General features: G+C 46.0%; 1 protein-coding gene across 3 annotated transcripts in view; it reads right to left on the bottom strand.

The window, feature by feature from the left end:
- The window catches only part of ATP9B (ATPase phospholipid transporting 9B (putative)), a 139,309-nt gene that overhangs the window by 64,706 nt on the left and 57,011 nt on the right, over window positions 1-17,592 (bottom strand). For all 3 annotated transcript variants that reach the window (XM_054724487.1, XM_054724486.1, XM_028139321.2), the window contains exons 9-11: window positions 16,035-16,115; window positions 15,641-15,716; window positions 12,408-12,484 (exon numbers count right to left, since the gene is read on the bottom strand). In XM_054724487.1, the coding sequence (XP_054580462.1) occupies window positions 12,408-12,484; window positions 15,641-15,716; window positions 16,035-16,115 (234 nt within the window). The remainder of the gene's footprint in view (window positions 1-12,407; window positions 12,485-15,640; window positions 15,717-16,034; window positions 16,116-17,592) is intronic.

Raw genomic sequence — 17,592 nt, 5'->3', positions numbered from 1 at the left:
TGCAAAAGGTAATTATTAGCTGACAATGCTAATTACATGGGGAAAGCAAGCTACCAAATCTCATGTTAAATTTATCATATACATGTTTTAATGCATTTTTAAAAAAGAAAGTTTGGTACAGTTGCTACTCTAATGTCAACAAATCAAATATAAGAAAATACACCCTGAATATATTTTAGACTAGTGACCCGGTACACGGATTTGTGCACATTGAAAGGAAATCAATTAGAAGGTGGCGGCAGGGTGGGACTGGGCGAGATGGGCCGGACATGCCCTGGAGCCAACCTCCCGAGGTCCTTCCCCAGCTTCTAGGGAGTGAGTGGGGTCCCTCCAGCAGGTGGGGTCCTTAGGCCTGGCCTGCAGAGATTGGGCTGAAACCGGCTCTCCAACATCCCCCAGGGGTCCCAAAGTGCGAGAGGGCACTCTGCAGAGTTGCTGTCGTACAGGGCGTGGAACGCAAACACGTGTGCAGTAAACCAGACTCGGGGCCTGACAGTGCCCCAGCAACAACATAACCCATGGCTGCAGGTGGAATCGCAAGGCCCCGCAAGGAATCGGGTTCCCTCCTCTCTGGTTTCAGGGTGCATCACTCGAGAACTGTCACTGCCAAGTCACTGCAGCTTGGCAGCTCCTGTGTTGAGCGTCTGCCCCCTAGTGGTCAGCGCACATCATAGTGACCGGTTGGATGGTAGGAGGGACACTTAGCATATTAGCCTTATACACACACACACACACACACACATACACACACACACACATACATACACACACTAGAGGCCCGGTGCACAAAATTCGTGCACAGTGGGGGAGGGGAGGGGGTCCCTCAGCCCGGCCTGCACTCTCTCCAATACGGACCCCTTGGGGGATGTCCGACTGCCGGTTTAGGCCCGATCCCGCAGTCTGACATCCCTCTTGCAATCCGGGACCACTGGCTCCTAACCGCTCGCCTGACTGCCTGATTGCCCCTAACCACTCTGTCTGCCTGATCGCCCCTAACCGCCTCTGCCTGCTGGCCTGATTGCCCCTAACCGCCTTTGCCTGCCAGCCTGATCGCCCCTAACTGCCTTCAACTGCCGGCCTGATCACCCCTAACCACCTTTGCCTGCCAGCCTGATCGCCCCCAACTGCCCTCCCCTGCTGGCCTGATTGCCCCCAACTGCCCTCTCCTACTGGCCTGATCCCCTTAACTGCCCTCCCCTGCAGGCCTGATCCCCTTAACTGCTCTCCCCTGATGGCTTGATCGCCCCCAACTGCTCTCCCCTGCCGGCCCAATCACCCCTAACCGCCTCTGCCTCGGCCCCACCACCATGGCTTTGTCCAGAAGGTCTCTGGAAGGTCTCTGGATCTAATTAGCATGTAACTCTTTTAGTAGTATAGACAGATGTATGAAAAGATTATTAAGTTGAAACTAGATGTGTTAAAATTTGTTTCTGATGAATTTTAAAAAATATTGCTTAGAAAGAAGTAACTATAGAGGGTTAAAAAACATGAACTGCTCCTTAAGGAAAATAATTTAGTCATTCAGTAACGTGGCAGGCACTGTTAGAGGCTTGAGATAACATGGCAACCAAGGGCGAAATGCCTGAGTCATGGGGTCCGCTGCATGAGGTTGGCTCTTGAGCCATGTGTCACTGTGGCCACGGTTCTGGCAGCAAGTTGGGGGTCCCTATCCCCTTTGGTCTCCCACTGCACTGGTGTCCTCTCCAGGCCATAGCTCCAAGGAGAAGCATCCACACAGCCTGCCAGATGCTGAGTAGTAGGTGCCTGGCCTCTTCCCTGAGGAGGAGGAACCACAGAGGGCCTCCCAGAACTCTGCTCTAGCAGCCCTTCCCAGGTGGGGCATGGTAAGAAAACCAGAGGCCACAGATGACCTTTGCTTGGAGCTTTCCCCAGTGACGTCTGCCTGAGCCCACACCATGCAAAGGCTGGGTTGTGATGCCTGCTGATCAGGAAGGGTACAATGTTCATAAAGACACAACATCCACACTACACAGGCCCGCCTGCCTGCGGCTCACAATGCCTGGGAGAGTAACATCTATGCTGAGAATTTCAAAACAACAGTGCACTACCTTCCTTTTCTGTCTTCACTCACAACACAATCACCCATCCCTGTGCCCACTTTCATTTCAGTTCCACAGAGAAGCTTTGAAACTGGTCTTTCTCTACTCTCAATCTTATAAGATCCTCAGATCATGATTCTTACTCATCTATCCAAAAAGGCTTTAATCAGGAATGCTTCAGAATAATCGGTTAATAGTAAATACTCAGTTTTGTGAGCTTATACATTAAGATTAAGATGTCATGATAAATAAGTTATCACAAGTTCCACAAATTTCTAACAATTTTTATGGCCTCAGGGTAAAGAACATAGGATTTCAAAAAACAAAAACCATTATTGAAATGCTTATTTGCTTCATGAATAAATAATACTTTGCTGTTAAGAATTTTGATTATAGAGAATTTAGCTGTACTGAACAGAGTTGATGAAATGCTACCAAACAGTTCTTATTTACTACACAAGAAATGATTAGTAAGCCCTTCTCATTCAGAAATTTATATAAACTTTTTAGTGAAATACAAGGTACCGACTTTAAATAATAATAAATATGCTTGTGTTTCCTATGTGGAATCCCTGCTTTGTGATAAAATTCATACTTAAGAGGCCTTCAGGGACTGATTCCATTTTCCAGTTTGGATACTGGCTGCTCCCTCTGACAAGCATTATGTTCCCGATGTCAGGACTGCCTTTGCAACACTTAGCATATTTTTTCTCTTTACTGCTTTCCTGAAATGATGAGTTTACTTCTGTTCACAATGCTGATAAACACAACTCTGAACTGTGAGCAGCGGTGGCACACAGATATGGCTATTCGAGTGCTGTGAGCTGGGTGTGTCATCACCCAGAGCCACCCTGTCCTGTCACGTGCTCCTGAGTCACCTGAGTGCAGGTCTGCTTCTCTGTCTAGTTCATCTTCTCTTGGTGAGGCTTGAAACACTAGGATTTGTTATATTAATAACAGTAACCAAAGCAAGCATTCCAAAAGCCCTTTTACCTACGTGGACTGCCTGCAATACTATATTCTACAACATACAGTTCTTTGAGGAAGTACATGATCACATTTTTAAACCAGTATGTAAATCAGAAACTATTTTATTATTCAAGAAGGCAACTATTAAAAAAAAATTAAGGGTGCTGTTCCTGCATGCAACCACAAGGAAAGAGAAAAATAAGTTATCCCATTGTAATATTTTAATATAAATCAACAGAACTTTAAAATATTAATTGTCCTTTTAAAAATAAGAAGCTATTCTCCAAAACAGCCTTGATAATTTAACTTGCAAAGTCCACCATAGCTGTTTCTATTTTGCTCTATTATCTGAAACGCCTCTGCAACAATTCAAGGAGCATAGTGCTTTAATTCCCATAATGGCACATATCACCTGTCTGTCAGTGAGACGTCTGAAAGCATCTTTTTATTAGGAACACAAATCAATATGCCCAAGGGATGACAATAGCCACTTGAAGCAATTTGTATTATCATTTCATCCTGACGCTCTTGCTAGGAGCAACTTATTCTTATGAATGGCGTGAAAATGGCAACCTGTCACAATTGATTTTTCTTAACCTTCTGTAAGAAATTTTTTCCTCTTAAATGTAATCAAGTGTCATCTTATTAAATATATCTCAAGCTCAGTTTTATAAAGCAGTCCATCAAGTTGCGCTCCTTATAATTTAAACGTTCACCAAATATTATCATAAAAGTAATTGCTTAGTAATAAAGACTTTTGATTTGTTCAAAGTTTTCAAATAAAATCGTCAAGCTTGTATGGACTCATCTCCCTGCTTTCTGTCTGTATTGGTGACAGAGGAGGGAAAACATTCTCACCCTGAAAAGAAGCTCTAAGAACTTCTTTTTTACTGCAGAGTGTTCCTCCATCTAACAACACTGTAGGATTTATTCTTAATCCCCACATCTGGATAAAACATGCTGCACTTAAAAGAAGTATTTTAATAAACTTACACAATAAGCATAAAGCTATGTTCTCATTATATAAAATCATCAAGTTAGATTTCAAGATCCAATTTCAAAGACCAATCCCAAGGGTAATTCAAGTGGACATGTGTCAGAGTCACTAAAATTGGTTATAGCTTAATGAACCCATGTATGAATTCTTTGTGCATCTTAGTTGCCATGACCTAAGGGGACAGTGGCGTCAGAACCCCCACACCCAATCACTGACTCAACTGGGCTGTGTAGGTTGATGTGAAGCTGATGTCAGCAGCCCAGGGCCACTCACCTACGGAAGTGGTCGGCAAACTGCGGCTCGCGAGCCATATGCGGCTCGCGAGCCATGGTTTGCCGCTCTGTTGAATAATGAGTTTGCCGACCACTCACCTAGGGCATGAGATGAAACAGTGAGGGCTAGGTCTTACAAAGTAAGATGATTAAGGCGGCACCTAGAGAAAAAATCTTCATTTCTATTTTTTTAAAATGCACACTTAGAATAAAGTAGTATGATATCTGTTAACGCTAGGTTTTAGGTATATGAAGAATCATCCTTCTTTTAAAAGGAAGCTAGAGGAGAACGAAATGAAGACAAAAAAGAGAATTAGCCAAAATAAGGCTTGGGACATCAGTGAAGTAGAATGATAAGTTTAAAAATGTTTTATGAAACAACCGACAATACTGGTTAAAAACCCAACATCCATCTGGGAGAACAGTTTAAAAAGTACAAATGCTCATCCTCAAGAAGTCCCCACGCCAGTGGGGAGTTGCACACACTCATGTCCCCACGAGCAAGAAAGGCTGGTGGCATTCCCAGACAGAGACAGCATTCCTGGTCACAGCCTTGTGAGAGTGGGTGCTGGAAGTGCTATGATGTCTACTATCCTAACCATAGGGCCTTCTGATGTCACTGATTCCACTGATCTGCAGGCATGCATGTTACCTCTAATCCCCTGACATGTCTACCCAACCACCTGCCACTTTAGACTAGCCACTACTTTGCTTCCACTTTGGGGCTCTTGAAAATCAGCCTCAGGAAACCACCAGCTCTGCTACAAACCGAAAATCCCTGCACTAGTTGAGTCCATAGATTGCTCAGAAATTCACAAGCCTCAACTGTGAGGCTATTGTCCTCTGTGTATCAGAAGGGGCCTCAAACCCTTACCATGTTCTGCATCAAGTTCATTACCTCAAATCCTGTGCATTAACTTTTTTCCCCTTAAATCAGCACTGATTTTACTGCAGTGTTTTTTATCCTAGGAACTTCAAGCAATTTTCCAAATTTTCATGTTCCTCTTATACACACTAATAATGAAAATAGCAAATAAATGAAAGAGAGTGTGAGAAAGGAGGAGGGAGGGAGGAAAGGAGGGAGAGATTGACTGACTGATGATTGCAAATATTTTATATAAATCAAAGAAGCCATGTTTATATGGCAGCTACTCTCTATATAACAATATGTAACTTCCTTTTAAGTAACTTCTTTTTTTAAAAAAAAAATATATATTTTATTGATTTTTTTTCTTTTTTTTTATTTTATTTTATTTTATTTTATTTTTTTTTAATTTCTTTATTGATTAAGGTGTCACATATTTGTCCTCATCCCCCCATTCCCATCCCACCCCTCTCCCCACGCATGCCCCAATCCCCTGTTGAACTTAACCGTTGGATAGGCTTATATGCATGCATACAGGTCCTTTGGTTGAACTCTCCCCCTCCCCCCCACCCTCCCCCTACCCTCCCCTATCCTCCCTCTGAGGCCCGATAGTCCGATCGATGCCTCCTTAATTCTGGTTCTGTTCTTGTTCCTCAGTCTATGTTGTTCATCATTTCCTCTAGATGAATGAGATCAAATGTCACTAGATATATACTAATAAGAACTGAATGTGAGACTAGCAATAATATTTATGCTGACAGGCAAATGAATCAATCTGTAGCGAGCTTCCCCCTGGACCAACAGTTCTTTTGAGACCCAATTTCGATGTCCAGTAGTTCCTTATGTGTACATGTCAGCACTGACCCCTCAGCTCTGGATGGTGGACAAATGGTGGTAATGGAGGTCCGACTCCCTCTGGTTTGGTCTCGGCCGAACCCAGGGGCATGGCGTCACCTGGACTAAGGGGCACGTGGCCTCACCCATACCCAAGGGGCGCGTGGTCTCACCCGGGCCTGGGACCCAGCCTCACCCGGATGGATCCAGGGGCGCACGGCCTCACCCGGACCCAGAATCTGGCTTCACCCGTACCCAGGGACGCTTGGCCTCTCCCAGACCCAGGGGCACGTGGCCTCACCCGGGCCTAGGTGCACGAGGCTTCACCCAGATCCTGGGACACATGGTCTCACCCGGACCCAGGGACGCTTGGCCTCTCCCAGACCCAGGGCCACTTGGGCTCACCCGGGCCTAGGTGCACGAGGCCTCATCCGGATCCAGGGACACATGGTCTCACCCGGACCCAGGGACGCTTGGCCTCTCCCAGACCCAGGGCCACTTGGGCTCACCCGGGCCTAGGTGCACGAGGCCTCACCCGGATCCAGGGACGCATGGTCTCGCCCGGACCCAGGGACGCTTGGCCTCTCCCAGACCCAGGGCCACTTGGGCTCACCCGGGCCTAGGTGCACGAGGCCTCATCCGGATCCAGGGACGCATGGTCTCGCCCGGACCCAGGGACGCTTGGCCTCTCCCAGACCCAGGGCCACTTGGCCTCACCCGGGCCTAGGTGCCCGAGGCCTCACCCGGATCCAGGGACACATGGTCTCACCCAGACCCAGGGACGCTTGGCCTCTCCCAGACCCAGGGCCACTTGGGCTCACCCGGGCCTAGGTGCACGCGGCCTCACCCGGATCCAGGGACACATGGTCTCGCCTGGACCCAGGGGTGTGTGGGCTCTCCCAGACCCAGGGGCGCTTGGCCTCGCCCGGGCACGGGATCCAGCGTCATCCGGGTCCAGGGGCACTTGGCCTCACCCGGACCCGGAGTCCGGCCTCACCTGGACCCAGGGGCATGTGGCCTCACCTAGACCCAGAGACGTGAGGCCTCACTTATACCCAGAGGCGTGTGACCACACCCGAGCCCAGAGGCGCGCAACCCCGCCCGCACCCGGGTCTCAGCGGGGCCCCGTCTTCCCGATCCTAATTCCTGCCGGTCAATCCCCCCTCAGCAATTCCCCTGGCCGTCCTTCCGGAGCTCCAGTATGGCTGCTGCAGAACTCGTCGGGCGGCGGCTCGGCGAAGCTCCGGTGCACCCGGTGCATGGCGGTGGGCCAGTCTGGCGTCGCTGTGTCGGCCCTTGGGTCTGCATCGGTGGCCGGTCGCCGAGCATGCGCACCTGGCCGCTTCCGGGGCGTTGAGATTCTTGACGGACTCAGAGGTCAGCAAGCGCGGAGTCTCCCACCCCATGTCTCATAGGGGCTCGTCTGTCCGTGCTTGGCTGCCAGTGGAGCCGTCCCCTCAGCCGGAGACCGCCGGGGGAACTGCGCCGAGCACGTTCCAGGCCGCTGTTGTATCGCCTGAGCCATAGTTCTTTTGTGTCGCCTGAGCTGTAGTTCTTAAAGTGTGGTCTTTGGGTCACCGGCATCAGCATCATCTCACATCCCCCTCTTTTATTCTAGTTGTAGAGCATCTACTCAGCCAGCCCTATGGTGGTCTTGGATGGTGTCTGCTCTGCTCTCTTGTCGTAGTCTCAAAGTTGTTGTGGTAGGCAACAATCAGGCTTCCGCCCTATGCCTCCATCTTGGTCCTCCTTTGTATAGTTAAGTCTTGATTGTTGTTGGTGTCACTGGGGGGGCTCTCTTTGTCTATAAAGGAAGAGTTGCTGTGCAGGAGACACGTTTATGGGCCGGGTCTTGGTGCAGCAAAGCTTTGGCGCTCACTGAATATTCCCGTTGAATGTGTCCCTTATGCACGTGGTTGAAATCTGGTGTCATCTCCCACAGACCACTAGATGCCCTCGTTTTTCGGTCTCCAATGGGGTGTAGATCAGCTACTGCCTTAGGCACTCAGCAAGGATTACAGCAAAAACTGTAGTTTCTTCCTCCTGTCTGAGTGGCCCTGGAGCAGTCCGACTAGAACAGCAGATCATCTGGTCCGCTGCCAGAGGGCAGTCCACCCACATGCATAAGCCGTTGCTTGGGGCGCAGGTGTGCCTGCAAGACTTGCGGGGCAGGTCTTCAAGACGTGCGGGGCGGGTCCCAGGGCAGGGCGGGGTCTCAGGGCGCCAACAGGCCATGGTGCGGCGAGCCTCGATGGCTGTGAGTCTGGTCCTTCTGCCTTCCATGTATCTAAGTCCCCTCGTTTCGCACTCCAGCGCAGCAAACACTGATTGCTGGGCGCACCTCTGCAAGAGTCCCGCCTCTCCCCGCAGGCATCTGGGTCTCCCGGGGTTCGCCAGAAGATGGGTTTCAGGGTGATGGAGAGCTAATCTCCCTTAGGTTTGGAACAAAAGCCCCTTTCCCCCGCCACCAGCCAGACCCACGCACCTCCACACCTCATCTCCTCCGATTTCGCTGGGTGCGAGGCAACAGAACAGCCTTTAACCTCCGCCGCCATCTTTTTCAAACTTCTCAATTTGTACTTCTTAATCCCTTCATTTCAGTCAACTTTACTGAAGTCTAGCGCCGCCGGGAGGTGCACGGAAAGGGCGCCCGGGCTTCCGTCCGGTGCGCGGTGCGCGCGTCCCGCGAAACCAGGCGCGCGAGGGCCGCGCGGCTGGGACGGGCGCTGGGCGGCCGCCGAGCTCCAGGCACCGCCATCGCCGCGTTCCGGACGTCGCCGCCGCGGCGTCCCCCCAATTTATACTTCTTAATCCCTTGAATTCAGTCAACTCTACTGAAGTCTAGCGCCGCCGGGAGGTGCACGGAGAGGGCGCCCGGGCCTCCGTCCGGTGTGCGGGGCGCGCGGCCCGCGGCACCAGGCGCGCGGGGGCTGTGCGGCGGGGACGGGTGCTGGGAGGCCGCTGGGCTCCGGGCGCCGCCGCTGCGGCGGCGTCCCCAGCGTCCCGGGCCGGGCAGCCTGCCGGGGCGGCGGAGTTGCGAAAGTGAGTGAGTTTCCCAGGGTTTCGCCTGGAATGGGGTTCAGTGCAATCGGAGCCGGTGCTCAGCGCACTCCGGAGCCTTTATCTCCTTCCTGCCAGTGAACTCCGGCCAGGTCATCAGCCGCCCCCTCCTCTCCGGTTCCATCCTCCCCGCAGGCGCGTGTGCTCGTGTCTCCGCCCGTTTCTCCATACCTCAGGCTTTTACGGCTTCCCCGACTGTCCCCGTGGCCTTCTCCTTCCCCCCAGCTGTGGGCATTTCAGTCCGCCAGCTCTCCTGTGGTTCTGGACGATGTCCGTTCTGACCTCTAGTTGTATTTTTGAAATTGTTGTGCCCGGCTGCAGGTTAGGTGTTTAACCTATGCCGCCATCTTGGTTTCTCTATTTTATTGATTTTTCACAGAGAGGAAGAGAGAGGGATAGAGAGCCAGAAACATCGATGAGAGAGAAACATCGATCAGCCGCCTCCTGCACACCCCCCACTGGGGATGCGCCCGCAACCAAGGCACATGCCCCTGACCGGAATCGAACCCGGGACCCCTGAGTCCGCAGGCCGACGCTCCATCCACTGAGCCAAACCGGTTTCGGCTTAAGTAACTTCCTTTTAAGTTTTCTCACTGGAAACAAACAAGATCAATAAATAAAACCCTATTTGCGTGGTACAGTTTTTTTTCTCCACTGGGTCTCCAGTGCTGGGGCTACCCACTCCCCGCCCCAAGCCTGTTCAGTCTTCCCTCTCTGATGCCAGTGCTCTGATACACTCTCCCACACCGCCCCCCGCCCCAACACACACACCCTGCCTGACACTGCTGACCTTGAAAGAGCGCTCCCACCTGTCCATCTGAATTGCACACCAACAGATCTATGGCAATGACTGTCACTTCTGCGATGTTTCCTACCTGCACCTCCCATGGCCCTCTCTTCACTGACTCTGTCCCCCTTGCCTCCACAGCACCAGTGTGCTGCTGACGACTGGCCTCTGGATATGCCTTCTTCTCCCACTGTCCTTCCTGGCTGCTGTCCTGCTCACCACCCTAACTCCTGGCATGGGGGGTTCTATGAGGTCCCTCTTTTTTTACTAGAGACTCTAACCATGAGCACGCAGTGGGTAGTCAGCTCTCAATTCTGCACGAAAGGTAGAGCCATACTACCCTGAGTCCTTCAATTTACACGAGGCCACTGAATTGCTGTGGCTGAGGAAAGGGGACCTGCATGGCTCCTTGGCAGAAGCCGTGAGGTCAGCATGGACTCAGCCATTTCCTCTGACCTAGTGGTCATAGAAATGAGTTTCCAGAGGCACTGAGAGGCCATGATAAGCAGAGCAACTGCCAACTTGTCAGACGTGTGCAGTGAGAAGAAACCTGTGTTGTAGTAGCTACTATGGTTTCAGGGCAGTCCGTGGAACAGCTGGACAGAGACATGACTCTCATAAATCGGTATTCTCACCCCAAATGATGGCTGCCAACGGACTCCACCACAAAATCTTATCTGATCACATCAGTTAAGGTCCCCACCTACACTCCATGCACATAGCTCTCAGAATTGAGGTTAGGAACAGTTTTGCTTCCCTGAAGAAGTCCAGTGAAACCTGGGTAAATGATTCGGTTTCCCTATTAAATGTTTACTTTTTATTCCTACTAGTGCTCTTTGAAGTCCAAAAGTTTGTTGGTTACTAAGCTATGTCAGAACAGTGAGCTGCAAATTGCAGACGATAATGTCGTACGAACAGTGAATAATAATCTGTCTTCCCTTCTCTACTTAGGGACTTACATATCACACACTCTTTTCACCCAGCATATGTCAATACTTCCCTGGATAAATTACATCTGTTACTTGCTGTCCATTGTAGCCTGTAACCTTTTCCTGAAATTTTCCTTTTAAATCTGACATTTAACACTTAGAAAGATTTAATAGCATATGCAAATTTAGAGACTTTATTTCTCTCCTAAGATTATTCCTTAATTTACACAAATGCTTCCATATGTAGTTGGAGCTCTGTGCATAGTGCCTTCAAGGAGAAACGAACATGGGCTGACAAGCCCCAGCCTCCTGCTCTACGATCTCCCTGCTCTGCGACCGAAGCACAGCGCTTGCGGAGGGTGTGGTGCAGACTAGTGACCTAATGCAAAGAAGTGCTCAGCACCGTGCATGCCTGTGCACATGTGTGCCCATGTTTGTGAGTGTACGTGCATGCATGGGCAGCACTCTGCCTTGCCTTAGCTGTCACTGCCCCCACGACTTCCGTTGGGGAGGGCACGGAACATGGACTGAGCACCAGGAAGGACTGCCACTGGAAGAGCACATTTGCTTTACGTGTGAGGCTGTCAAGAGGCAAAGTGACAATTTAAATCCAATGTGGGAAACTCCAAAGGTGCCTTCCTATTATAAGGTACATACTGCTAACACCAGGGAAATCTAGAAGGGTCTTTTTTAAAAGGGTGTGGGAGAGGAAAAGAGTGTGGAGGAGTGAGTGCAGAGGGTCAGCGGACAGGGCTTTCCAGGGTCGGGTCGGCGGAGGGATGTGGGAAACCCAGAACTGCGCACAACCACTTAGTAAAGACTTCTTGACTGACATTGAGGGTTGGGTTCAAAATCTATGGCATTCGTTAACACTTCACATTTCATTTCACAGGAAGATAATAATTATAGGTAACCTTTATTGAGTAGAAAGACACAGAATTAAGCCACATGTCCAGAGTCAAAGAGCTGGTTAGTGGCAATGCCCAGACTATAAGCCAGGCAGTCAACTGCCAGGGTTCGAGTTCTTACCTGAGGTCATAAACTTAAGAAAGGTCACCTATATAACTTTGGATGATTTACCATGCATACATGTTGAGTGGATAAATAACAATTTTAGGAATATAATTAGTTTAGAAATAGAATCAAGCAGTCTTTAAAACTAAAATCTAGTTTTTAATATATCTCTTCTAAAATGGCAATAATTTACATAAAACTAGTTTAAAAATATAACACTATGAAATTAAGTACTCTAAAAATAATGCAGATTCCTTTATTTTAAAACGAATCATTAACATAAAAATAAAGAGTGCCAATTGTAAAGTAAATAGATTGAAGAGACATTAAGAGACCCACAATTAACTGTCAAATTATGGGTAAATTATATATCCAGTAATGAAAATTTAAGAGACATATAAAACTGATTAACCAAGAAAATATACTTTTGGAAATTCTTCTGTATGCGCATGTTGTTACATAAATACAGAGAATTCTTATCCTAAATCACCAACCTTTTGGAAAGTAATTTTACGTTACGTATTAAGCTAAAATGAATGGGCTATTCAGAACTACATGTACTTTCTTACTGAAAGGAAAAAGCAAGTTCATTAAAGCAGTTGCTCCTTAATCTAGCCTACCTTATTTTTTGGATTGGATGTGTTCATTACACTTCGAGTCTCTTTTCCAGTATAAATGACAACACCTATTACAGTACCTGCAAAAACACGAAAGTGGTCCTTACAGAGATACTTTAAATGGTAAGCACAGAAATAATACTTTCTAATTAAATCATTTGATTGGAAATATTATTACACCATTTAATTTTATATAAATGTATCCAACAGCACATTTGATTGGATTTGTTCAAGAAAACCTAATCTTAACTTTTAAAATAAACTTTGAAAAATTCAAATGATTTCTTAAGCAACACAAATTTACCTACAGATTACATTAGAATATGTACTAATATTCTTTGAAAACAGAGTGACATTGTTCATTCATTATTGCCTATTAAGATGGTAACTCTAACACTGAAGTTAAATGAAGAGAGGCCACATTCTTAACTGGTCAAAGTCATCATGTGACCTTTTAAAACCACGATGGTACCAACTGAACCAGTTTCTGTGAACAAGAGTCTAGGAGTATATTTCACTGTAAAGATTAAAGCCCTAATATAAGAGCCTCTGCTGATATGTTGGCACATATACAATTAAAACAATAAGAGAAATATTATAAAAATATTTGATATTCAATTTAGATATTATTAGTCTCTTTTATTCATCTCCTGAAAGTTTGGTTTTCTAACTGTATGTCAAGGAAAAATGATAAATTTGTGTTCCATCAAACTTAAGACAAAAGAATCATAAAATACCCCAGAACAACCTACAGACTGCAAAAGATGTACAGAGGCAGGCATCTCTGAAATGTCAAGTTGAAACCATGGATGTCTGTTTCTAGAACTGCAGCTGTGCATAATTTAAAATCCTAACTTTGAAAAATTTGAAGGTAAGAAATATGATTAAAGTAAGAAAGACAGTCAACAACCATTGTAGAATTTACTATGATAATTAAGCTCTGATGTCACATTAAGTGAAGGTGTGGTAATTAGTGAGTCATTAGGCAGGACCCTCTGAGTAAGTGCGATCACAGGATCTCCTGGACATAAAGCACAATGACAGCTCATGTTCCACAAGTCACAGGACAAACTGCCTCCTCCACAGGGCGTTCAGGAAGAGAGCGCTAGAGTACTATTAAGTAGTGAAATCTGTAGAGGAGACACATATTTTTCTGTTTTAGAATAAACACCCTCCCACACACACCTTTTAAAAAGGTGTGTCACTGGGGAAGCTGTGTTCTTAAAAGCAGAGTGAACTCCAAACCGCACAAATGCTATCTTTATATATTATTATTCAATAAACTTCTTAGATATTCTGTCTGTTAGCATATATATAGAAAAATATTAAATTCACAATGATATAATACTTTAAAACTTTCCTAATTTGCCAATTAAGTGTAACTTAATGAAAATATAAAAGTGTCACTAATGTAAAGTAAGCATAAAAACAGAACAAGGAAAATTACAAAATTAATTTCTTTCTAATTAATTTATAAAAAACAAGTCTCAGAAAAGGCTTGAAAGTTAATCAAGCTAGCAACCACTGCCCTAATGTGTAGGTAGGTGACTAGTGATGTTGACTCCAGGCTGGCACTACAATTTAAAGTGTCCCAGATGAAGTCTGCGAAATGACAAGACCAACAAGAAACACTGCATTCAGACAGACAAAGACTAAAATCAGTATTTGCATGTTAAATATAACATACACAAGAATTTTATATAAGAATTTGACAGAATTCCTCGTGCAATTTTATGTACTTAATCTATTAAAGTTTGGTAAAGACTCATGTATTATCTCATTTAATTCTTACTAAAAATGAGTACTTGCTGGAGTCAGAATAATGCATTTTTTACTGAGTCTCCCATGCATTTTAATTACTAAAATTACTAGTCAGAACAGCATATTTGAAATATCCTCCATTCTGTTTGACAAAAGGTATATATTTATAGGCTAAAAGAATGAGTAAACCTGTATACATGGCAAATCAAAGAAAGATGGGGAAGGGGTTACCTGTTAATTTAAAAATGAGACGTGAGGGGGCAACAAGATATAATACATTTGTCAGACTTAAGGAAAGATTGCATATAAGAAAGACAAGATGCAGGGGAAAAACAAACAGACATACAGACTGAGAGAAAGATCAAGCAACCAAAGTCTTTCTTGATCCCAATCATATACCCAGAACCTGCTACACACAGTAAGAAAACTGAGGCCCCTATGGCAGCCTTGGGGATTGGCTACAATTTACAGATGCTTTCCTGGAGCCAGTCAACAAAACCTCACGTACAAGCTGCTCGAGCATCCCTGTGTGGGGGGTGGAAGGGTGGGGGTAGGGGGGGCGGGAGGGGGGGAGAAGCACCAAGCAGCAGTGGAGACACAGTGGTGACAGTGAACCAGTGACCACTACACACCTGCCAGATATACCCACATGCCCCAATGAAACCAATAAATCAGCCTGAGAAAAGCTACACAAAGAGATGAGGCAGGGACACAGTGTCAGATGGGACCTGCACCAGATCTGGGCTCTGGCAACCATGCACGTTTGGGGAAGACATCAGAGCAACACTTTCTGCCCCCTTTCTCCACCTACCTCCCATCCTCTACACTTGCCCATGAGACAGAAGGTTTGAGAAGCAGCAACTCCCATCCCTGTTGTGGATGATGTACCCCATGCTGCAGTGGGTTCTTTGCTGTCCTCACTTCCCCTGTATGCTCAGCCAGAAGCTGGTTTGTCCCTGTCCCAGAGCTCGGGGCTGTCCCTCTGGGGCTGTCCTCATGGAGCAGCTTCTCCAGCTACCTTAACCCTAGATAGAGTAACCTATTTCTAGAGCAGGGGCCCCACAAACAATGAATGATAAAGGGCCAGGTTTTATTTTTAAATTATTAATATGTTGTGAGGACTAGTTCTGTAAAATACCACAATAATAAAGTAACAAAAGAAACAATTATAAAAACAAGAAAATATACGCCCCAATTTTTCTAACATTAAATTACTTCATCAGTTGCTATAAAAATTTCCAAATGTTTCCTCTCATTTTCTGTATTTATCACAATCACTGTCAGCCGTGGCCCTGCACTTGTCTGAGATGCAGACTCTCAGGCCTGTCTGACACTCACTGAACTGGAGTGTATGTTTAGTAAAGTTTGCATGTTATGCCAGGCATCTTGAGAAACACTTGTTTGGAGCCACTCAAAAACACAAAGCACCACCTATTATGTGAGAATTAACTATAAAAATGGAGCTTATTTCTTACCTGATGCAACAACTGTGCTTGCCCACAATGTATTTTCTATGCTGAGACTCTCATGAATGGGTGGATCACTGTCTTCCTGTTCAGGAAAAGAAAAGGAAAACAATACTAAATTACCAATATTTGCATTACTCACACTTCAGATATCTACAGCATTAAAAAGAAGTCCACAGCTGGATCCAGTTGACCAGCAGTGAAAAGGCACTGCAAAATAAGATGGAAAAAAGGAATTGAGACAGGATTCTGAGATGGCGGAGCAGGAAGCACCAGGAATTTCTCCCCATTTGAACAACTACAGGGCAGAATCTGCCTGATACAACTCTTTTAAATAAAGTTTTGTTATATTTAACTTACATACACAATGAGTATATCTGATTTAACGGAAGACTTAACTCACCCTGGTAAATGTGCCTTCAAAGCTGTGAATATCCAGCTGTGGCTTCTGAGCATGGACATAAGCACTGATGGAAAACAGGTCCTGGAATACAGAGTATCTAAATTAGTAACGTTAAAATTAAACAAAGTTTCTTTAAAATTTTCAGCTACCAATTAATATTTCTCTATATTATTTACTAAAAGTGATGGTTGATTTTCTTTTATTTTTTGTGCCAACATTATGAATTAGGATGGAAGATAACTAAAAGAAACAATTTCTAAGCTCAAGGGAGGCTTGGCAGTTCTCTTGATTCTAACAAATCACTGCTACCTGATGACAGGTGTGTGTCCAAAGCACTTGGGAGATGCTGGTAAGGTACAGAAAGTTTGGTTAATTTTATTAAAACAACAGGAGTTATATTACCGTTAGCAATGTATCTAAAATAAATTTCAGTTTTTTTAATGATGCACGATGATTTTTACCAGATCACCAGGAATTTACAACATGGAAAGATCCTCATCTGTCTGGATTTGGACAAATTCATACCCCACATGGGATTCTGACCGCCTGTAAGGCAAAGCTCCAAGCATGCAGATGTGAAGCACACCTGAATTCAGACAGGGGCAGGCAAATGATAGTGTGGGTGGAGAGTGACCAAATAAGTCTGTGATGACCCAAACACACTGGTGCATTTTTCAAACTGATCACGTGGACCCCAACAATAATGCATAAATTACAACCACTAATAGAGATTACTTGTACTTGTGCTTTTCTTAAGGTAAAGTTTCAACAGTCTTTTAATTATTGATATTTTAGTGTTGCTTTTTTAAATATTTCTAATTGGCTACAGAAAACTGGACAAGTTCAATACAGAAATTTAAAAATATTGGTCTTTTACTGAAGGGCTGAATTTGACTGGGATGTTGACATTGGTCCATAAACGTGAAGAGTAAGGAGTTCAAATCTGTCCTTGTCTCATGCTTCTGTTGGTGCTGCTGCCTATGGGCTGCACAGGACAGATAGTGCCCTGGCCTCGGCTTGCTCCTATCTGCAGGTCCTCTGTGTCCTCTCAGGAGGACCGGGATTCCTTTTCCCTTTTATTAGTACTGTGAGAGTTATCAGCAGATGTAAGGTAACCTGAAGATAACTGAAAAAGCTCAGGAGAATAAAAAAGAGACTTAAATTACAGGAAAATTCTGTAATAGGACTACAGGTTTGACAGAACAATCTAGTGACTATTAAAAAGATTAATGAAAAGAAAACTAACCACTCAAGCTGCACAACCAGGTCAAAGCTGCTTGGGGGACAGACAACTCTGCAGCTCTCCAGCTGAGCTCTGATTCCTGAATGGGGGTCGGGGTAGGGGGGAGGGGGCAGCATTCTGGTCTGCCCTGAGTGGCACCAGTGCCATGCCCTCAACACTCCAGTGTGCTGGACACAGACTGTACTCCCGTCTAGACAGCTCTGGGACTCTCCTTGGTGTGAGGCTGATGCCATATCTGAGCCAGAGCTCTCAGGGTACAGCCTGGAAGTCTCATCACTCGAAACCCTGGACTCACAGACCCCAGATGCCTGTACT

Source organism: Eptesicus fuscus, chromosome 12 (genome assembly GCF_027574615.1).
Source record: "Eptesicus fuscus isolate TK198812 chromosome 12, DD_ASM_mEF_20220401, whole genome shotgun sequence".
In the NCBI taxonomy this organism is placed as follows: Eukaryota; Metazoa; Chordata; class Mammalia; order Chiroptera; family Vespertilionidae; genus Eptesicus; species Eptesicus fuscus.
Note: the sequence above shows the minus strand (reverse complement) of the source record. Positions and strands in the feature narration are given on the sequence as shown.